Source organism: Salvelinus fontinalis, chromosome 17, assembly GCF_029448725.1.
Source record: "Salvelinus fontinalis isolate EN_2023a chromosome 17, ASM2944872v1, whole genome shotgun sequence".
Classification (NCBI taxonomy): Eukaryota; Metazoa; Chordata; class Actinopteri; order Salmoniformes; family Salmonidae; genus Salvelinus; species Salvelinus fontinalis.
Genome location: NC_074681.1, coordinates 34479862 through 34502303, shown reverse-complemented (window position 1 = coordinate 34502303; position 22442 = coordinate 34479862). Strand labels below are relative to the sequence as shown.

General features: G+C 43.7%; 1 protein-coding gene across 41 annotated transcripts in view; it reads left to right on the top strand.

Annotated features, from left to right (window-relative positions):
• Positions 1 to 22442, top strand: part of LOC129814186 (kinesin-like protein KIF1A) — a 52093-nt gene that overhangs the window by 14193 nt on the left and 15458 nt on the right. For 5 of the 41 annotated variants that reach the window (XM_055867096.1, XM_055867100.1, XM_055867088.1 and 2 more), the window contains exons 7-36: positions 102 to 213; positions 805 to 882; positions 1103 to 1168; positions 1277 to 1294; positions 1472 to 1550; positions 2102 to 2180; positions 4694 to 4836; positions 5021 to 5059; positions 5680 to 5706; positions 6108 to 6307; positions 6597 to 6676; positions 6762 to 6837; positions 7015 to 7094; positions 7361 to 7467; positions 8572 to 8670; positions 9755 to 9935; positions 10051 to 10123; positions 12001 to 12097; positions 12231 to 12391; positions 12708 to 12886; positions 13248 to 13385; positions 13789 to 13907; positions 14108 to 14202; positions 14315 to 14450; positions 14675 to 14861; positions 18517 to 18561; positions 18753 to 18843; positions 19037 to 19155; positions 19234 to 19307; positions 21985 to 22093. In XM_055867096.1, coding sequence (XP_055723071.1) covers positions 102 to 213; positions 805 to 882; positions 1103 to 1168; positions 1277 to 1294; positions 1472 to 1550; positions 2102 to 2180; positions 4694 to 4836; positions 5021 to 5059; positions 5680 to 5706; positions 6108 to 6307; positions 6597 to 6676; positions 6762 to 6837; positions 7015 to 7094; positions 7361 to 7467; positions 8572 to 8670; positions 9755 to 9935; positions 10051 to 10123; positions 12001 to 12097; positions 12231 to 12391; positions 12708 to 12886; positions 13248 to 13385; positions 13789 to 13907; positions 14108 to 14202; positions 14315 to 14450; positions 14675 to 14861; positions 18517 to 18561; positions 18753 to 18843; positions 19037 to 19155; positions 19234 to 19307; positions 21985 to 22093 — 3087 coding nt within the window. The remainder of the gene's footprint in view (positions 1 to 101; positions 214 to 804; positions 883 to 1102; positions 1169 to 1276; positions 1295 to 1471; positions 1551 to 2101; positions 2181 to 4693; positions 4837 to 5020; positions 5060 to 5679; positions 5707 to 6107; positions 6308 to 6596; positions 6677 to 6761; positions 6838 to 7014; positions 7095 to 7360; positions 7468 to 8571; positions 8671 to 9754; positions 9936 to 10050; positions 10124 to 12000; positions 12098 to 12230; positions 12392 to 12707; positions 12887 to 13247; positions 13386 to 13788; positions 13908 to 14107; positions 14203 to 14314; positions 14451 to 14674; positions 14862 to 18516; positions 18562 to 18752; positions 18844 to 19036; positions 19156 to 19233; positions 19308 to 21984; positions 22094 to 22442) is intronic. The other 36 variants (XM_055867110.1, XM_055867106.1, XM_055867126.1 and 33 more) reach the window with 34 other exon arrangements.

The following is a 22442-nucleotide window of genomic DNA, read 5'->3' as shown; positions in this document are numbered from 1 at the left end:
GGTGGATGGGCTGGATAGATGGATGAATAGGTGGATGGATGAATAAATGGATGGATGATGGATGGATTGATGTCGTAAGGTTCAATTCTTTCTTCCTTCAGGACGGTGGCAGCCACCAACATGAACGAGACCAGCAGCCGCTCTCATGCTGTCTTCAACATCATCTTCACTCAGAAGAAACACGACATGGATTCAGAAAACACATCTGAGAAGGTACTGTGCAGACTTAATAACCAGGTTCAACCTCATATTCAAGCTACTGCAATAGGTTGAGGCCATGGAGTTATAAACCCCTACAGATGTAGGATCTTAATTTGATCGCTCTTGTTGCTGTGAAATTTCCTGATTTGTAGTACATTCAAGGTTTAAAAGGGCTTCTAACGTTTGTAATTTCCACACGAAAAAATCGGACTTGATTCGCCCTGAAGAAAAATGTATCAACCTCTACAAAAAATATCCATTAATTATAATCCACATAATAACTCACCTCTTGCTGCAGGATTATTTTCCTGCTGTAGCAAACTGTCTCAAATTAAGATCCTTCAAGATGCCTCACACTAGGGTTTTGTAACACTTTGACCCATGCATGGTTTATAACTCTATGATTGAGGTCTATTGCTATGCTATCTGGACATTCACTGTGTTATAGTTCATGATAACAGTACTCATTACAGATAAGTCCTCAAAGAGAGTTTCTTGGGGCTACCACTGTGCATTTGGAATCTGGGCATTTCCCACTGTGATACAGAGTATCAAAGCAGATTCATGCCAAAACAAATGATAACAGAGAGTTTCTTGTTGCAGGTGAGCAAGATCAGCCTGGTGGATCTGGCTGGGAGTGAGAGAGCAGACTCTACAGGAGCCAAAGGAACCAGGCTGAAGGTGAGAGGGTATTTTGGGTCAACTTTATGAGCTGAATCCGACCCCCCAGTGATATCAATGTATGAATTCCTCCATTTCAAGTTAACATTTCAAGTTGACATGTCTATGAACTTTACAAAGCCTCTAGGCTTTGTTTCTCAAGATTGTGGAGTGGGTCGTTTTTTGTGTTGCACGCCAGGCTTTTCGTTTGATTAAGTATGCCACGTCTGTTCATTTTCAGGAAGGAGCAAATATCAATAAATCTCTGACCACACTGGGGAAAGTCATCTCTGCTTTAGCTGAAGTGGTGAGAGTCTGTACTTTTCAGTACACAACTCTTCGTCTGTTTGGTCATTGAAGCAATTTTGGTAAGACTGCCAATTAATTAAGTTCTGTCAATTTCTTATTTTTCTAGGACTCAGCACCAAATAAGGTACACAATTTCAATGACTTCTTCCATTTTTGTTTTCAGAAAATATTTGGGGAAATGGTATTAAGAGATTTGGACGTAGATGATTCACGAGCGTTTCTTCTTATATTTCCCAATAGGTAAATGCACTTTTATTGAGGCAGTATCCTTGTCCTAATTGTTAAAATGAACTGTTAACAGAACAAGAAGAAGAAGAAGGTGGAGAACCACATCCCCTATAGAGACTCAGTGCTGACCTGGCTTCTTAGAGAGAACCTGGGTACGTACTTTCCACCTACTAGCCCAGAACCTGCCGACTACGACAAATGTAGCGTCCTTATCACTGTTTGCTATTTTATTTAATTCCCCTGCAGATGATGATTCAAAGCTTTTATTAAACTTTTCCATCATTTCCAGGGTGAACAATTCACACGTCTATAAACACATTAGATGCCCATATCCAACCAAGCAGCTTACAACTCAAATCCCACTGGTTTTCAAATACCTGTTTGGTTGTTTCTAGGAAGCAACGCTGCCCCCCCCATTCTTTTGCAGGGGGCTGTAGCAAACAAAACCCTGAAACATCAATAAACATAAGACATCCAAAGCACACAAGACCTACCAACCTACCTTCGAGTCCTCCCTCACCTACCTGAACAGCCCCAGCCCGCCTTTCCACCTACTAGCCCCGATCCTGCCGACTACGCCAAATGTAGCATCCTTATCACTGTTTACTCTTTTGTTGAATTCCTCTGCAGATGCCCTTTAAATAATCCTTCCTCCTCTCGCCCTCATCCCCAATCAACCTCTTTTCCCCTTTCTGTCCATTAGGAGGTAACTCTCGCACCGCCATGGTGGCAGCCCTCAGCCCTGCTGACATCAACTATGACGAGACCCTGAGCACCCTCAGGTAACAACCCAGCTCTGAGGTCAAATGCTCAGGTTAAAAAACCTTCAAATCCATAGTTATTCTGTGACCCTACAGTACTTCGGTATCACTGTCATCCACTGTGAGGAGCAGTTTTAGTTCCAACCACCTGCCTCCTTATAAAGTAATGTACACAAGTGTAATGACTACACACAAAAGTGGTTCTAAATAGTACAAGACAGGGGTTATTTTTGGTGCTTTATAGAACCCTTGTTTGAAGGTTCAATAAAGAACCATACTCATCAGATTCTAAATGGAACCTGTATGGTGCTAAAAATAATAATTTCCTAAGGTTCTATAAAGAACCATTAACAGGCAGCTCAACTGGGCGGTTGAGCTAATTTTGACAACCAATTTTAAATTAAATTAAGCATATGCATTTTGTTTGGCATATTTTATCATCTCATCCAATGTAATTTAGTAAGTTGATCATGCGGTTATCGATATTGGACTCCCATATTTTTTAAAACATGCATTCAAAGATGGTTGAAAACCAGCAAGTGAACGTGAGCAAAACCTAACCTCATTTACCAATTATTATTCTTAATTTTTAACTAATTGTGTATAAAATGGACAATTACAACGTTGCAAAATGTTGTTGACCTCTAAAACATCATTTAAGAATGATTAAATTACAAATGTGTTGTTCTTACTAATTTAGGAACTCTTGAAATCTATGCTCTACCAGGCGGTTGAGTTGCCCATTAAAGGAATGCTATTTAGTCAAAGCTAGTGATAATCGACAATGGAGAAATATTGTTATGGGACTTTCTTTGTCTGTGCAAATACAAAAATCCTTTAAAATTCATATCCTGATTCAATGTCTACCTGTTATCTTCTATATGTTTCACAATATCATTCAATACATGTCATTTTACTGGTATTCTAAGCATATAAATTGTAAACACATGAATTGACATGCATTGCAATATTCATATTTTGACACACAAATGTATCCTATTTTATTAATAATTGATATAAGTCCTCATTTAACTAGGGATATCTTCCATTATAAGTAAATGAAGCATACATAATGTAAATACATGTATCACTTTTGGATGTTTTAAAAAGTCGATGCAAATTCCGATACAAAACTCGTTTACTCTAAATGGGCAACTCAACCGTGCGGCTGAGATGTTTGCAATGCATTATCTCTTAACGTTTAACTCTTGCAAAGAAAAGTCCTTCAATTATGGCCTGTACTGAGGCTAATACACATCTTTTACAGAAAAAGATATATACGTTTTTCTTGGTGTGCCAGTTAAAGGGTTAAGAAAGGTTCTATATAGCACCATTTATTATTCTTTTTAATTAAAAATGAAAAAATGAAATGTCTTGAGTCAGTAAGTATTCAAACCCTTTGTTATGGCAAGCCTAAATAAGTTCAGGCTTAACAAGTCACATAATAAGTTCGATGGACTCACTCTGTGTGCAATAATAGTGTTGAGCATGTTTTTTGAATGACTACCTCATCTTTGTACCCCACACAATTATCTCGAAGTTCCCTCAGTCGAGCAGTGAATTTCAAACAGATTCAACCATAAATCAATCAAATGTATTTATAAAGCCCTTCTTACATCAGCTCCTGAGTGGCCGCGTTACATCTGTTTGAAAATCTATGGCAAGACCTGAAAATGGTTGTCTAGCAATGATCAACAACCAATTTGACAGAGCTTGAAGAATTTTGAAAATAATAATGGGCAATTGCTGTACAATTCAGGTGTAGGAAGCTCTTAGAGACTTACCCTGAACAACTCATAGCTGTAGTCACTGCCAAAGGTGCTTCTATTTGATCCATTTTTAATTCAGGCTGTAAAACAACAAAATGTTGATAAGTCTAGGGGTATGAATGCTGTACTTTCTGAAGACACCTTTATGGAGAAAGGTTCTTTACAACCATTCTCAATGTGGTCAGCCATATTATATTTAAAATTCTGTAAGTGTTAATAGACAAGTTGAGATATCGCTGGAACAGTTGGGGGTCCCTGAGGAGATAATTGAGAACCACTGATTGATTTAGTCAACTGTTCTCAACTGGCACCAGGCCATATGTGAGTCTTTCACAAGACACCTTCACTGGCCGTCGTTATATAAAATAGCATAACACAACACATTAGATAAACTGGAATGACACTCTCACTCACGGTTACACAAAAAGAGCTGTGAGCAAACCAGGCCGAGCCTCCTCCCCTACATTTTAACTATCACTAAAAGAGCAAAGGACCCTTTTGTGAACTGCAAAGAACAATTGAAGAGCTCAAAGTGTTCTTTGAGTCATTATGTGTCCACATAGAACCATCACCCTTCCCAAAGAACCCTTGAGGAACTCTCATTTTTATGCATTGAGAGACTAAACCAGGAAGTAATCCAGGAACTGCAAATAATGATACCTTCAACCTATGTTGTCCCTATCAATGACGATGTTTCTCCCATCATATAAACAGTGGACATATTTTGGGGTGAACCTGCCTTTTAATCCTTTTGATCCTTCCCAGGTATGCTGACCGCGCCAAACAGATCCGCTGTAATGCCGTCATCAACGAGGACCCCAACAACCGTCTGGTGCGTGAGCTGAAGGAGGAGGTGTGCCGACTCAAGGACCTCCTCTACGCCCAGGGTCTGGGAGACATCATAGACAGTGAGTACCGACACACACACACACACACACACACACACACACACACACACACACACACACACACACACACACACACACACACACACACACACACACACACACACACACACACACACAGGATGAGAGCCATACAGATGTGTGTGTGAGTGTCTCACACACTCTTCTCTCTCCTCTTTCCTCTCAGCGTATCGATGTCCCGATCCTGTGATAGCTGGTTTGAAAAGTGTGTATATTCTAGCAACCCCCCGCTTTGCAGCTAACTGAAAACAAAGCTAAACCTCTACCATACTAAAATCCTATAACACCCCTGAGCTATATGGAAGGACTCCAACCCAAAACCCATCTAAGATCTATAAATCCAGTACACTGAAGAAAAGAAACTCAGATTTTTACTGTCCACCTCTTGGGGACTGGAATGCGTCTCAAGAGTCTAACATGGCATCTTCTCCTCATCTCCTTTTTCTTCATCTGCACTGATCTGCAAACATGGGATAGGTGAAAGCAAGATGGTGGACTCCTCTAAGAGAATAGACTTTCCCCTTTCCAGTCCTTTCAGATCAGTGCAGATGAAGACGGGGGGGGGGGGGATTGTTGGGATGCACTGTTGGGATGCAGCCTGTGTTTTACACTCTGGTTCTCTGGGTGTGTAGCTATCTGATTGGACGCTCTGCTTCTGTAGAGGGTCTTTGATATGCCAGGTTCTTAATGTGGGCTCTGGCTAGGGCTCTAGAGCTCTGCTGCCTTACTTCTAATTCACACTGCTTGCCCTGCATAATTGTCGCTTGCGGGATACATTTATTTTTTGGGAATTGCATTGACTTTAATTGAATAATACTTTCACAGCCTTTCAGCCTGGAGATTATGCTGCAAGTAAGAACTAAACTACATTTATTCTAGATTGGCTGCCCTATATATCATATGACATTGCTTGTTTTTAGCTTGTTACTGTATGTATTTTGCATATGAACGGCAGAGAAAAGCGTTTGCTCTCTTAACTTCTCGTATGCTTTGCATATCCATCAGTGTAAGTTGCTCTTTTCTCGCTCTCTCTGCAATGCCTTTGGTGAGCACCGGTCTCTGCTTCTACGATACATCTTTTTTTGAGCTCTCTTCTTCTGTTTTTACTCCTCCCTTCTTTCCCCTTTCCTCCTTATATCCACTTCTCTGCGTTTTTCTCTCCACCCCCCAATGTCTCCTCCTCCTCACCTTCCTGCTGTTTGCTCCCTCTCTTTCCTTCTCTCCCCCACACACTCCCGCTCTTCTTCTGGCAGACTTGTGCGATTACAAGAACTTTGTCAATAATCGCCAGGCTGTCAATCAAACGGGTGATCTATCCACAGTGACCAATGCCATGACTGGGATGAGCCCTTCCCCCTCTCTCTCCGCCCTGTCCAGCCGTGCGGGCTCCATGGCAAACCTGCATGACCGCATCTTCAGCCCCGCCTCCGAGGAGGCCATAGAGAGACTCAAGGTAGGGAGGGGGAAGGGAGGGAGGGTGAACTTAAGAGGTGGTGAGTGAGTGAGCGAGTGAGCGAGATGGAAGGAGAAAGAGACAGGGTGGGAAGGAGAGAGAGAGGAGGAGAGGAAGGGCAGTGGAGAGATAGAGGGATAGTTAGACAGCTGCGGACAGATGGAGAAAGAGATCAGGGAGGGGAACCAGGAGGTTAGAGATAGATGGTAAGGGTCATGGAGGCTAACCATAGTGTTATGGCGTGTATGTACCACGCCAACTTAGACATTTGTCGTTCTTTTCACTCTAGGAAACAGAGAAAATCATTGCGGAGCTCAATGAGACATGGGAGGAGAAGCTGCGCCGCACTGAAGATATCCGGATGCAGAGGTGTGTCAGACGGATTTAACCTTGAACCATTATCCTTATCTGAGACCATCTGTCTCAAATAACTGTGGTTCTCTGCTATATGTAGGGAGGCCCTACTGGCTGAGATGGGTGTGGCCATGAGAGAAGATGGAGGCACTGTGGGCGTGTTCTCCCCCAAGAAGGTCAGAACCCCAGTATACCCCTTATGGCAACTGTAGTGAGATGTACTACAGTACCCATAATCCTCTGTACATGATATCCATTTCCATCATGCTACAACAACCCCCGTCAACAATATTTCAACACAAAATGTCAACATATGTGGGTGAAAAGTCACAATGTTCTTGTCCTTCTTTTAGACCCCTCACCTGGTAAACCTGAATGAGGACCCACTGATGTCTGAGTGCTTGCTCTACTACATCAAAGATGGGACCACCAAGTGAGAACTACTCCTTAATCTGCAGGAAATGTGTACCTCTTTTGTATTGAAGTGGCCTCCAGTCCTGTAGTACAGTGCAGATGGATTTGGAGTAGGGAGTCAGCTGTTTAAGTTTACTACCTGGAATATCAAGAATAAAAATGGTCCTGTGAAGCGGGCCACGATATTTCCTTCAGAATTTGAAGAGTGAAACCGTGTTCTTAACAAGAAAGACATCTATGTAAAGCAAATCGATCTACTCCATATCCTATGCATCTTTCCCTCAGGGTTGGACGTGAAGACGCCAGAAGTCGCCAGGACATCGTGCTCAGTGGCCATTTTATCCAAGACGAGCACTGCACCTTCAGTAGCACCGCAGGCTCCGGGGGAGAAGGTGAGACTGAACTGACCAACTGTGGACGAACCATGATAGTTTCTATTAGTTCTAGTTCTATGAGGAAAAATCAGCAGCAGATTTTGCTTGCGTGCACCAGAGGTTATAGGGTCTGTAGAGACTGGGACTAGTGAGACTGGGTTATGGACTAAAGAGACTTTGACTAGTGAGGCTGTAGTTATAGTGAATTATAAACTGGGTGGTTCGAGCCCTGAATGCTGATAGACTGACAGCCGTAGTTTATCAAACCGTATACCATGGGTATGACAAAACATTTATTTGTACTTCTCTAATTACGTTGGTAACCAGTTTATAAAAGCAATAAGGCATGAGGGGGGTGTGGTATATGGCCAATATACCACGGCTAAGGGCTGTTCTTATGCACGACGCAACGCCATATAACACACGGCGATATGTCATGCCTTATTGCTTTTATAAACTGGTTACCAATGTAAAATGGTTAGCATGGCAACTACTGTAGCTATCTAGTAAACTTGCTAGCTACTTCAGTGAATGTTGAACACGTTTCTTCCGGCAAATGAACACATTTCAAGCGCAAATGTGTTCAATTATAATCATGGTACAAAAGAGATAATCAACTCGGGCCTCTATGCGTTCTCTGGAAAATCGTGTAACACCGTGGAAGGTCCGCTAGCGCGTCGTGGAACACACCTTCCACCTCATTCATTATTTTCCAAAGAACGCAAAGCCCCTCGTTGATTATCCCTTATGTAATCACAGCAGGAAAAGACAATAGTTAGCCGACCAGTTGCCTTTTACCCTCTTGCCTTTACCTATGCAGGCTTTGTAGATCACAGCTCATTAAGGGCAAGCAAATGATACATTCAGTACATGTACATCAGGGCTGCCCAATTCCCGGTCCCGGAGGGCCAAAACACTTCTGGTTTTTGTTTCTACGCGGTAGTTAATTGCACTCACCTGGTGTGACAGGTCTGAATTAGTCCCTGATTGGAACGAAAAGATGAAAACTAGAAGTGTTTTGGTCCTCCAGGACTGGAATTGGGCAGCCCTGATGTAGAGTAAGAAAGGGAGCCATTGTGGAATGGCCAAAGGCTCACCATCCCCGGTGGTTCTTGTCTGTTGATGATGATGACACAGGGAACGTCATCCTGGAGCCCTGCGAGGGGGCGGAGATCTACGTCAACGGGAAACTGGTGACCACGCCTACTCTGCTTCGTTCAGGTAAGGCTTAAACCCCCTCAGAATCTTCCACTAAGTACGGGAAAAGATATACAACAGACACAAAACATACTGAAAAACACTACACTGATTTTAATTCAATATTTTGTATTCATCTTGGCATGAATCTGCTTCCATATACAACATCATAAATACACAAAGAATCCCCATAGGTGATTCACACTTGAACAGTCCAAGGTTAAAATCAACCCCAAAACACACACGCACAACATGCAAAACGTCACACATCTCTTGCAAAACCAAACACTTTATTCAAAACGATTTGAACTCTTCTTAAAGTGGTGTTTTTGCATCACAACTTTACACACAAACCATCAAATAATTAGCTCTTATACACGCCAACTACACACGGATGTGACAAATGTAAAACACTACCATCTTGTGTCTTTTGCATGTTCAGCGGAGACCACGGCAGTTTGTCATAGCACTCACACGTACATGTATGTGCACAAATATATACAGTATGTATGCATATTCAGTATATATTCACACTATAAACAGAAATGCAAGGAGGGAAAAAATAAAATTTATTTCTTTCTCAAAACATTGTGTTTTCATCCTCCTCCTCCTTGTCCTTGTCTTCATCTCACTCCTCTTCCTCCAACTCTCCAAAATTGGCCTCCTTTGTTGTCCAAACCAAGCAAGACAACCTGAAACCTATTTACAGTGCTCAAGCTCTGATTTCTAAGTGAAGAAATTAGCTATAAGTGTTTTCACACGTGAGCACTGGGTGTAGGTAATCGCTAAATGAGTGTGGCATTTTGAATGGCAGTGTTTTCCAAATGAAACACAAGACCGGTTAGTTTTGAATGATGAGTCTAATGTAGAGAACTGTGTTTAATGTTTTGAAAAAGTGTATTTTACAATTTGCAAACTGAGTGTAAAGCAGATAATGTACTTGCAGTATTGCAGACTTGGTCTGAATTTAGGTACATGAGTTAATGGTTTCACTGTGTGCCTCCAGTACCACTTTTAGTGTGTAAGCGATTGTAAAAAACTGTAATAGGTTTATGACATTGATGAAATGACTGAGGTGTGATGCGATTGACCTGACTCCTGACCTCAGGAAATCGCATTATCATGGGGAAGAGCCATGTGTTCCGCTTCAATGACCCGGAGCAGGCGCGGCAGGAGCGGGAGAGGACCCCCTGCGCTGAGACCCCCGTGGAGCCCGTGGACTGGGCCTTCGCCCAGAGAGAGCTGCTGGAGAAACAGGGCATCGACATGAAGCAGGAGATGGAGTCAAGGTACAATAACAGATGGACTGCCTTTGGCAAAGCACCAGCTGTAATAACATATCATCCCTTTGTATGACTTTGTATGACTTTGCTTGAAAATGATTTGTAATAATTTTGTTTGCAGGCTTCAAGAGTTGGAAGATCAATACCGCCGAGAACGAGAGGAGGCCAGTAACCTTCTGGAACAACAGAGACTGGTAAGACAGGCCACTAAGAGATACCCCTTAAAAAGCAAATCTTTAGTTTTTATAAATACAGGTAACTGCGTAAACAAAGGAAACACTTGAGTAAACGAGGGACACAAAGTACTGTATATTGAAAGCAATTGCTTCCACACAGGTGTGGCTCCTGTGTTAATTAAGCAGTTATCATCACGTGACTAGGGTCATATATAAAAATGCCCAGTTGCCCATTAATTTCTCTCCCATGGCTAGAAGAAGACATCTCAGTGACTTTGAAAGAGGGGTCTCAAATGAGCATAAGGAGTGGGTTTAAAGGGTGTTTGTGTCTCAGTCACCAGATCTCAACCCAATTGAACACTAATGGGAGATTCTGGATTGGCGCCTGATACAGTTTTCCACCACCAGCAACAAAACACCAAATGATGGAAGAATGGTGTCACATCCCTCCAATAGAGTTCCAGACACTTGTAGAATCTATGCCCAAGGCGCATTGAAGCTGTTCTAGCTGCTCGAGGTGGCCCAGCTCCCTATTAAAACACTTTATTGGGTGTTTCCTTTATTTTGGCAGTTACTTGTATATGAAGACACTCAGTGGTCAGTTTATTAGGTACTCCCATCTAGTACCGGGTCGGACCCCTCCTTTGCGTCCATAACATCCTGAATTCTTCGTGGGCATGGATTATACAAGGTGTGGCGTTCAAACGTTGCTCAATTGGTATCAAGGGATCTAACATGTGCCAGGAAAACGTTCCCTACACCACCGCCACCAGCCTGTACCATTGATACCAGGCAGGATGGGACCATGGACTCATGCTGCTTACACCAAATCCCGACTCTGCCATCAGCATAATGCAACAGAAACTGGGATTCCTCGGACAGGGCAATGTTGTCCCATTCCTCAATTGTCCAGTGTTGGCGATCACGTGCCCGCTGGAGCCGCTTCTTCTTGTTTTTAGCTGATAGGAGTGGAACCCGGTGTTGTCGTCTGCTGCAATAGCCCATCCGTGACAAGGACCGACGTGTTGTGCGTTCCAAGATGCGGTTCTGCCCACCACTGTTGTTAGGACTGCCACTTACTAGATGTTTTTTGTCTCACCATTCTCAGTGAACTCTAGACACTGTCGTGTGTGAAAAGCCCAGGAGGCCGGCCGTTTCTGAGATACTAGAATCGGCGCGCCTGGCACCGGCGATCATACTACGCTCAAAGTCGCTTAGGACATTAGTTTTGCCCATTCTAATGTTGACTCGAAGAGTAACTGAATACCTCGATGCCGGTCTGCCTGCTTTATATAGCGAGCAAGGGCCACGTGACTCACTGTCTGTGGGAGAGAACCTTTTTCGTGAACGGGGTGGTGTATCTAATCAAATCAAATCAAATTGTATTAGTCACATGCGCCGAATAAAACAGGTGTAGACCTTACAGTGAAATGCTTATTTACGAGCCCCTAACCAACAATGCAGTTAAATAAATAAAATAAAATAATCGAATCAAATCAAAATAAATAAATAAAAAATAAAAAAATATATATATATATATTAAAAAGAAATTACGAATAAGAAATTAAAGTAACAAGCAATTAAAGAGTAGCAGTAAAATAACAATAGAGACTATATACAGGGTGGTACCGGTACAGAGTCAGAGGGCAATGCAAATAGTCTGGGTAGCCATTTGATTAGATGTTCAGGAGTCTTATGGCTTGGGGGTAGACACTGTTTAGAGACCTCTTGGACCTAGGCTTGGCGCTCCGGTACCGCTTTCCGTGCGGTAGCAGAGAGAACAGTCTATGACTAGGATGGCTGGAGTCTTTGACCATTTTTAAACTAGCCAGTGAGTGTATATTGCTGTTATTCTGTCATGTGATTTGATGTGTCTGTACCGGGGTCTCTCCCAGGACTATGAGAGTAAACTGGAGGCCCTGCAGAAACAGGTGGACAGAAACTCCCGTTACCTGGAGTCCCCAGACGAAGAGGAGGAGCCTGAGGAGGAAGGTGAGACATTGATTGATAGTTACCCATCTAGAACAACCTCTATCAAATGTTTACAATGATTTTGAAATCAAATATCTATTTCTGAGGTAAGGCCAGAGAATGGAGTATTTTCTGAATTATGGAATGTTTTAAGTTTTTCCCGTAGTTCCTTGGACAAAGCGTGAGATGGAGCTTGCATCCTGGGCGTTCCGTAAGTGGCGTTTCTACCAGTTCACCTCCCTCAGGGACCTGCTGTGGGGAAACGCCATCTTCCTCAAGGAAGCCAACGCCATCAGTGTGGAGCTCAAGAAGAAGGTACACTGTCATTGTATACAATCTATAAAGTAGAACAAGGATTCAGTGGTGAAACTGGGCGGTATCAGTCAGTTCAGTCAATCTACCAAATGAGTGTACATCGAATGAGTCTATTCTTAGAAAACAATGAATCGATTCAATGAGTCAGCAAAGACTGGTATTGCGAAACAGTGCCCCTGCAAATTCATTGAATCAGATCGGCTCTATTGTGAATCGGTTCGATGAGTCCGCAAAATGAGATTGGAATTGACAACAACCATTTTTGTCGCTAACCTGCTCACATGCTAAAATGCTAAAAGGGTCCTCTCCTTTACAGGTCCAGTTCCAGTTTGTGCTGCTGACAGACACACTGTACTCCCCGTTGCCCCCGGACCTGCTGCCCCCCAGCGTGGCCATGGAGCGGGAGAAACGGCCCTTCCCCAGCACCATTGTAGCTGTGGAGGTCCAGGACCAGAAGAACGGTGCCACACACTACTGGACCTTGGAGAAACTCCGGTATGTGTGTGAGGGAATTGTGTGTGTGTGTGTGTGTGTGTGTGTGTGTGTGTGTGTGTGTGTGTGTGTGTGTGTGTGTGTGTGTGTGTGTGTGTGTGTGTGTGTGTGTGTGTGAGAGTTTGTACAGTATTACTATCCTTGTGAGGACCTTGACATTAGACTGTGTGAGTGCGTTTGTGTCTCTGAGCATTTGTTCTGGTTATTTATCTACGGCTTTACATTATGATATGTGTCTCTGTACACACGAGGCCCTGGTATGTAGGCCTATATGGACTTACCCAGTCTGCGTCTACTTTACAGTGTCTGTTGCTCTGATGTGCTCTGTCCTGATCGTGTGCGTTGTCTTTGCTGCCCCCTATAGACAGAGGCTGGACCTGATGAGGGAGATGTACGACCGTGCGGCGGAGGTGCCTAGCAGCACTGTGGAGGACTGTGACCAGGCCCTGACTGGAGGAGACCCCTTCTATGACCGCTTCCCATGGTTCCGTCTGGTTGGCAGGTCAGTCACCGTCCCAGTTCCTAGTCTTTTCAAGTGTCATTCTCTTCCTTTCTTGAGGTAATCACAAAGTAGCCAGTGGTTTCCTAATAAGAGCAAAAGGATGGAAACAGATACAATACACTTATAGGAGGATGCACATGATAAATATTTGAACAGGTCCAGGGTCAGTAGACTTGCCCCACTAGAGATTACCTCAACATTCTACGACGGTCCTCTGCTCTGAAATGATTGCCCTGTGTCTGATACAGCTCCTCCTCTCTATCTATCCCTCTCTCCCCCTCTATTCCTCTCGCCCTCTCTCCCCCTCTATTCCCCTCTCTATTCCTCTCTCCTCCTCTATTCCTCTCTCCCCCTCTATTCCTCTCTATCCCTTTCTCCCCTTCTATTCCTCCCTTGTCCGCAGGGCCTTTGTGTACCTGAGTAACCTGCTGTACCCCGTGCCGCTTGTGCACCGCGTGGCCATCGTCAGTGAGAAGGGAGAGGTGAAGGGCTTCCTCAGGGTGGCAGTGCAGGCCATCTCAGGTACCAGCTACTGTGCCATATTGTCATGGCTCTATCCTTTTATTGTGCGATAAATTGTGTTAACATACAGTATTAGACACAAATGTTTAGTGTTTTGTAAAGGACACCCTAGTGGATGCTGAGAGAGTAGTGAATTGCTGCTTGATAAAAATGGCCTTCAAAAAGAACGAGGTTACAAAATGTTTATTGTCTCTCCCCAGCTGATGAAGAAGCCCCGGACTATGGTTCTGGTGTAAGGCAGTCAGGAACCGCCAAGATATCCTTTGAGGACCAACAGTTTGAGAAGGTAGAATCCGTAAGAAATGATACATGAACTTGAATACTTGCCAAATCGCTGTCTGCATTCAGTATCTAGATTATGAAAATGCTGTGTCAATATTTAAAAGGCCATGTGTTTGGCTGGTCAGTTCCAGACAGAGTCGTGTTCTGGCGGCATGTCCCATTCTAACACCTCTCATGAAGAGCTACGCTTCGTGGAAGGGGAGGGACAGAACTCTGATATAGGAGCTGACCCTGACGAGGTCAACAACAACACCTGTGCAGGTAAGGAGATCCTACCAATCATATTGTTTTTCGATTACATAATTGTGGCGGTAGATATGGACAGCACACATTTGTTTAGTAGGGGAAGACTTAACTGAAAGGGCATGTACTTATAATTTGTGTAAGTCATGGCGCAGGAGTAAAGCACTGTGTCTCCGCGTCATACCGTGTGCAGGACTGCAGGCATTTACTGTCTTTATCATGTGTACTTACCATGACCACAGACTTGTCCCCCATCACAGCCACACCAGAGGTCCCCAGGAGCCCACTGAAGGGTGGTCTGGGTCTGGAACTGCCCCTGGAGAAGGCCCTGTCCCACCTCCACATAGGCTCCACCTTCACCTTCAGGGTCACGGTGCTGCAGGCCTCCAGCATTTCCGCTGAGTATGCTGACATCTTCTGCCAGTTCAAGTAAGCGCCTCCCATTCGTTCAAGCCCTTTCATTTTGTTGTATTTTAGCTTTGACCAGGACGGTTTTAGGGAGAGACTTGACAAGATGTCAGCGAGGAAAAGTGTTTTGAATGATGATGATGACAAGATGATGCATAAAGAGGCATTTGTTTCTAAAATCTCTCCTTAGGAACATCTGCAAGTGCCAGTGGTTCAGGTACTTTAAGAATGTAAACTCCCTGAATTCAGGGAGTACCATGGGTATTGGACCGGTTCTGAATATGCTTTTACCTTCTAAATGTGTCTGTGGACTGTTTAGAAACAAAACATTTAATTTCGTACCATTCAACTCCATAGGTGTATGTGTGAGTCCGGCCGCTAACCAAGGCAGTACGACCTTGAGAGCACAGGCAGCGATGTCTTGCGTGTTTTGGCCTATCCAGATCAGTATGTCGCAACCCCTCGTGGGGTTTCCTGAAACCCAACACCCATACTACTAGTTTAATCTCTCTATGATGTTCACACTGGGATTTAAACCGACCCAACATGGAAAAATTTGAACTGAAGAATAGAACTGAGACAAGACCCCTTTCTCTTGAGCACAGACTGACGAAAAGCTGCAGTTATAACGTCTCTGCGTCACATGGCGGGAAACATTCTTTGCCGTCAGTGCTATAATGATATTAATAATACATTTTATTTGCATCTTTCAAGATACCCAAGGACACTTGCAGAGTAAGAAAAAATTGCTAATACATAAACATGACGATACTAAAAGTAAGGCGCATGACACCCGAAAAATGGACAACAAAGAAAGAACAGCAACGACAGCGACAAAGTCATCAAGGCAGTTCAAATTGAGAGGCTTACTTGGACAATCTCTGTATCCCTTACACGATAAGAAGATTAAAAAGACCAAAAAACAGCTAGGCCAAGGTTTAAAACGCACCAGGACTTCAGGGGTGAGAACGTTCCAGAGAGTAGGGGTGGCATTGCTGAAGGCACAATCCCCCATGCAGTGTAGTCTGGTGAAAGGGGGTGACCAGTAGACAAGAGACAGAGGATCGAAGGCTGCGGGTGGGGGTGTAGATGTGTTACATGTTGGAAAGATAGAAGGGAGCCAAGTCATGCATGGATGTGTAGGTGAGGAGAAGGAATTTGATTGGAAGCCAGTGGAGGTAGAGAGGTATGGGTGTGATGTGCTCCCAGGGTTTGTTGCGGGTGAGGAGTCTTATAGCTGAGTTCTAGATATACTGACGTTTGTTGAGGGAGCTGGCAGGGAGTCCATTGCAATAGTCCAGGTGTGAGGTAATGAAGGCATATATAAGGGTTTCAGCAATCGAGTCGGTAAGTGAGGGGCTGAGACTGCCTATGTTCTTGAGATGGAAGAAGGCGGCTTTTGTGATGGTTTTAATGTGGGCATCAAAGGTGAGTGTGGAATCGGGGATGACCCTCAGATTATTCACCTGAGAGGTAGGACAGATCGAGCAGCCGTCGACGTTAAGGTCAAACTCCTCAACCTTCTTCAGGAGAGATCTGGGTGCCACCAACATAGCTTCTGTCTTATTGCCGTTGAACTTCCGGACGTCGAGCTCATCCATTTTTTTATGTTTTTTTAGACAGTTGACAAGTGATGATGGGGGGGGGGTGTCAGAGGTGGGTTTGGAGTGAACATAGATTTGTGTGTCATCAGCGTAACATTGGAATTCCAGATTGTGTTGACGGAGGATTTGGCCGGAATGGTACAATATAGATGATGATTAAGAGTGGCCCTAAGACTGAGCCTAAAACGCCTGATTTGAAGGGACTCAAAGATGTTATGTGCGGCTGGAGTTGGGAACCTACAGCACCGCTCAATGACTTTAGCCAGGAAGGTAAGGTTGGATATGGGCCGGGAGTTGTTGAGGTTAGCTGGGTCCTTGTTTTTTCAGAATGGGTGTGGTAACAGCCAGTTTGAGTTCAGGGGTTACAGAGCCAGAGCAGAGGGACACATTGACAATGTCAACCATGAGGGGAAAGAGTGGGAGTTGGGCATAGGGTCAAGTGAGCAGGTTGAGGCTTTGGTGTCTAGACCAGAGATGAACACCGCATCAACAGGGGAGAAGGTGGAGAGTGAGGGGGGGTCGTTACGTGGCAGTAGTAGCTTCTAGATCATGGAGAAGGGAGCTCTCGGGTTATGACCTTTACTGATGTTAGAGTAGTGGGTAGACTTGGCCTTGTAGAGAGTGTCAAGGGTTCTCATGGGACTGAATCAGTTCAATCAGGGGGGTTGAGAGTTTTTGCATTTCCGAGGGTCATGGTGCATTTGGTACAGGGCTTGGGGAGGGAGATGGAAAGATTAAATAGGATGGCCACGTGGTCAGAAATGGTGAGGGTCAGGCCACACATGTCGCAGGGATCTATGCCAGTGTAGCACACCAGGTCCAGGTTGTAGCCTTTGACATACGTTGTAAAATTCACATGCTGGAGTGTACACGAACGTTTAAGTTCCCAAGCAGCACATGGAGCAGGAAGATGTTCGTGCCTTAACTCTTGAGTGGAAGAAAAGGGAGAATATGGGAGGCCTGGATATCAAAATGAGGAGCGGTGGTTTTGGGCCAAACAGTTTGAGCGCTAGGCATTCAAATGAGGTCAGATTCTGTACCTGAGTTAAAGCCAGTTTGAGGTCTGATCTCAAGGTTAAAAGACAAACATTCATAAGGGTTGTTGCCAGGTTTCAGTCCAACACGTGACATCAATTGCATTTTCTGTGATGAGCCCCTTTGAGAATAGCCAACCCGACTCACAATCCTTTAATAACGGCGAGGCCAGAGGGAAAGAGGGGCTTTATAGCGACACTATTGGAATTGATACAGTTCAATGGAGAAGTACCCGATTAGAGCCACGTCCAGTGTTGAATGTGCCAGTTACATCCATAGAATTGTTAGAGCAGAAATCCCCGCGGCAGTCACTTGACCAAGCACCACCGCAAGCCGCATATGGACACTCGGAAGAGGTCGGTAAGCGAGAGTCTTGCTCACTGCTATGCCAACCGAAAGGCTAGCAAAGCAAGAGAGGTGATAGCGCTGTAGACATGACATCAACAGTAACACATGTCACTGCCAGAGTAATGAGGATGTGGGGAAAACAATCCAGGACGGCTTGTTTAGGTGCAGGGAGGCAGAGTCTATGAAATGGTGGCAATTTTGCACTGTCACTAAATATGATCATCTATTTGACAGTTATAACGAAGGTGAAATCTTATAGTTAGTCGTTTATGATTTGATTGTTATGTGTAGAAAGCAAATGAGTCATCTCAAGGCTTATTCCTCAACTTTATTTTATGTCTTGACTATGTACTTGAGTTTGTCTCCTCAGCAATTTACAACGATTTTTATTTAGGCAGGAATCTACATTTTAGAAGACATCTAACACGTTAACTATTTTAAAGCTATGCTATGGAAAAGGGCGGCAGGTAGCCTAGTGGTTTAGAGCATTGTGCCAGCAACTGAAAGGTTGCTGTCTCAAATCCCTGAGCTCACTCGGTGAAAATTCTGTCTGTGCCCCATAAGCAAAGCACCTTCCCATAATTTCTACTGTAATTCTCTCTGAATAAGAGCATCTGCTAAATGACTAAAATGTAAATGCAAAAGCCTTGTCTTTCAAGACCTTTCACTTCTCTCTTTTCTTCACCCAGAAACGACTCCATCCTCTCTTGGTTTAAACAAACAAAATTCTTATGGTTAGTGTTATTCCTAAAGTAGACTCGTCTGATGGTGCAAGACAAGTGTCCACTAAATGTGATCATAATCAGTGCGGCATATTGAGAGTAGTCAATAGTCCATAGTAGTAATGCAACAGTATCGTAGTTTTAATATATATGTATAGTGAATATGTACGCATATTGATTGAATGTGGTTTCCCTACTTCCAGCTTCATCCACCGACATGATGAGGCTTTCTCCACTGAGCCACTCAAGAACACTGGCAGAGGACCTCCGCTGGGATTCTACCATGTACAGAATGTAAGCGCTGACCAGAAATAACATTGCTATTCATTATTATTCATAGGTTACTACAAGTGTTATTTCTATGATATTACCATGAAGGAATCATGAATTACAGATGGTTGTTGTATTGCCTTGTAATCATCCTATTGTCGCTGGCCTTGTTAAGGGACTTTGTTGATAGCCTACCTCGCTTTTGATTATCTATTAGATCACGGTAGAGGTTACCAAGTCGTTTGTGGAGTACATCAAGACCCAGCCCATCGTCTTTGAGGTGTTTGGCCACTACCAGAAACAGCCATTCCCACCCCTCTGCAAAGACCTCATCAGGTGAGAAAACTCTACTTGCCCTCTTCTACTTCAAATGATCCCGTTTCACTTTCTTGCTAAAGTAGACCATTTTAAAAGTTCACACTTCTATTTCAGTCCTCTTCGACCTTCTAGGAGGCAGTTCCCAAGGGTCATGCCCTTGTCTAAACCAGGTGAGTGGTTTGTTTGGTATGTGTCTCCTTCTACATCTGTGTGAAAGTGCCAGCCACCAAGCTGAGCAAGATGGCACTGCAGCCATTTTGTACGAGAATGCTAACCAGATATTGGTTAGTAGTACAAATGTGACGAACCATCACAAATGGGGCTTATGACAGAAAATGCTTATGGCCAACCATCAGCATGGTCAACCCCTCCATTATCTCAGCCAATCAGAAAGGATCCTGTCTTTCTCCCTATTTATCTCAGTGCTTTCTCCTTGGCTAAACTCATCATTTAATATTTGTATTAATATTTACAGATCCCATGCAAGTTTGCAATTGAGGCACATGAAAGTTCACATCAAATCAAATCAAATTTGATTTGTCACATACACATGGTTAGCAGATGTTAATGCAAGTGTAGCGGAATGCTTGTGCTTCTAGTTCCGACCATGCAGTAATAACCAACGAGTAATCTAACCTAACAATTTCACAACAACTAGCTTATACACACAAGTGTAAAGGGATGAAGAATATGTACATTAAAATATATGAATGAGTGATGGTACAGAACGGCATAGGCAAGATGCAGTAGATGGTATAGAGTACAGTATATACATATGAGATGAGTAATGTAGGGTATGTAAACATATAAAAGTGGCATTGTTTAAAGTAGCTAGTGATACATGTATTACATAAAGATGACAAGATGCAGTAGATGGTATAGAGTACAGTATATACATATGAGATGAGTAATGTAGGGTATGTAAACATTGTATAAAGTGGCATTGTTTAAAGTGGCTAGTGATATATTACATCAAGATGGCAAGATGCAGTAGATGATATTGGAGTACAGTATATACATATACATATGAGATGAGTAATGAAGGGTATGTAAACATTATATTAAGTGGCATTGTTTAAAGTGGCTAGTGATACATTTTTCCACAATTTTTCCATTATTAAAGTGGGCGGAGTTGAGTTAGTATGTTGGCAGCAGCCACTCAATGTTAGTGGTGGCTGTTTAACAGTCTGATGGCCTTGAGATAGAAGCTGTTTTTCAGTCTCTCGGTCCCTGCTTTGATGCACCTGTACTGACCTCGCCTTCTGGATGACAGCGGGGTGAACAGGCAGAGGCTCGGGTGGTTGTTGTCCTTGATGATCTTTATGGCCTTCCTGTTACATCGGGTGGTGTAGGTGTCCTGGAGGGCAGGTAGTTTGCCCCCGGTGATGCGTTGTGCAGACAACACTACCCTCTGGAGAGCCTTACGGTTGTGGGCGGAGCAGTTGATACGGTGATACAGCCCGACAGGATGCTCTCGATTGTGCATCTGTTCAAGAAGGCATTACTGGAGAATAAAAAAATTATTTATGTATGTTTTATATATAAACTCAGCAAAAAAATAAACGCCCTCTCACTGTCAACTGGGTTTATTTTCAGCAAACTTAACATGTGTAAATATTTGTATGAACATAACATTCAACAACTGAGACATAAACTGAACATGTTCCACAGACATGTGACTAACAGAAGTTGAATAATTTGTCCCTGAACAAAGGGGGGTCAAAATCAAAAGTAACACTCAGTATCTGGTGTGGTGCTGCAGTGCATCTCCTCCTCATGGACTGCACCAGATTTGCCAGTTCTTGCTGTGAGATATTACCACACTCTTCCACCAAGGCACCTGCAAGTTCCCGTACATTTCTGGGGGGAATGGCCCTAGCCCTCACCCTCCGATCCAACAGGTCCCAGACATGCTCAATGGGATTGAGATCCGGGTTCTTCGCTGGCCATGGCAGAACACTGACATTCCTGTCTTGCAGGAAATCACGCACAGAACGAGCAGTATGGCTGGTGGCATTGCTGGATGGTCATGTCAGGATGAGCCTGCAGGAAGGGTACCACATGAGGGAGGAGGATGTCTCCCCTGTAACGCACAGCGTTGAGATTGCCTGCAATGACAACAAGCTCAGTCCGATGATGCTGTGACACACCACCCCAGACCATGATGGACCCTCCACCTCCAAATCTATCTTGCTCCAGAGTACAGGCCTTGGTGTAACGCTCATTCCTTCTAAGAAAAATTGTGTGTTCCTGGTGTAACTCGGGCAGTTGTTGTTGCCATCCTGTATCTGTCCCGCAGGTGTGATGTTTGGATGTACCGATCCTGTGCAGGTGTTGTTACATGTGGTCTGCCACTGCGAGGACGATCAGCTGTCCATCCTGTCTCCCTGTAGTGCTGTCTTAGGCGTCTCACAGTACGGACATTACCATTTATTGCCCTGGAGACATCTGCAGTCCTCATGCCTCCTTGCAGTATGCTTAAGGCACGTTCACGCAGATGAGCAGGGACCCTGGGCATCTTTCTTTTGGTGTTTTTCAGAGTCAGTAGAAAGGCCTCTTTAGTGTCCTAAGTTTTCATAACTGTGACCTTAATTGCCTACCGTCTGTAAGCTGTTAGTGTCTTAACAACCATTCCACAGGTGCATGTTCATTCATTGTTTATGGTTCATTGAACAAGCACGGAAAACAGTGTTTAAACCCTTTACATTGAAGATCTGTGAAGTTATTTGGATTTTTACGAATTATCTTTGAAAGACAGGGTCTTTTTAAGCATCCCTACCTTCATCCACCTCATTGTGCTTGCGTGTCACAAATATTCAGACACATTTCTGACCTTCTCTTTCACAGTACCAGCAACCAAGCTGAATACCCTGACCCGTTCCACGGCTGGCCCATGCCACTCCAAATATGACCTCATGGCCTTCTTTGAGATCTGTGAGCTGGAGGCCAATGGAGAGTAAGTATTGTCGTGTCTCTGACTATGATTAAATTATATGACATGCTATTTTATCAAATCGATTACCTAACATTTAATTGATTACGTGATTGAATTAAACCATGCAACAATTACACCATTAATAACCTGGGGCACCACGGAAGCATTCATTTATATAGAGCGGTTATCTCCCGAATCCACTCTCTTAAAGACCTGAAGCTCTTTTATATCAATAGCAGTCAATTGTTAATCGTCACCTTGACCGGTCTCGTTCTGATTGTCGTACGTACTTGGCTATCTTCACGAACCCTAGCTAACAAGTTGAATCAGGAATACACAAATTGGCTTAATTATTTATTTACTAAATACC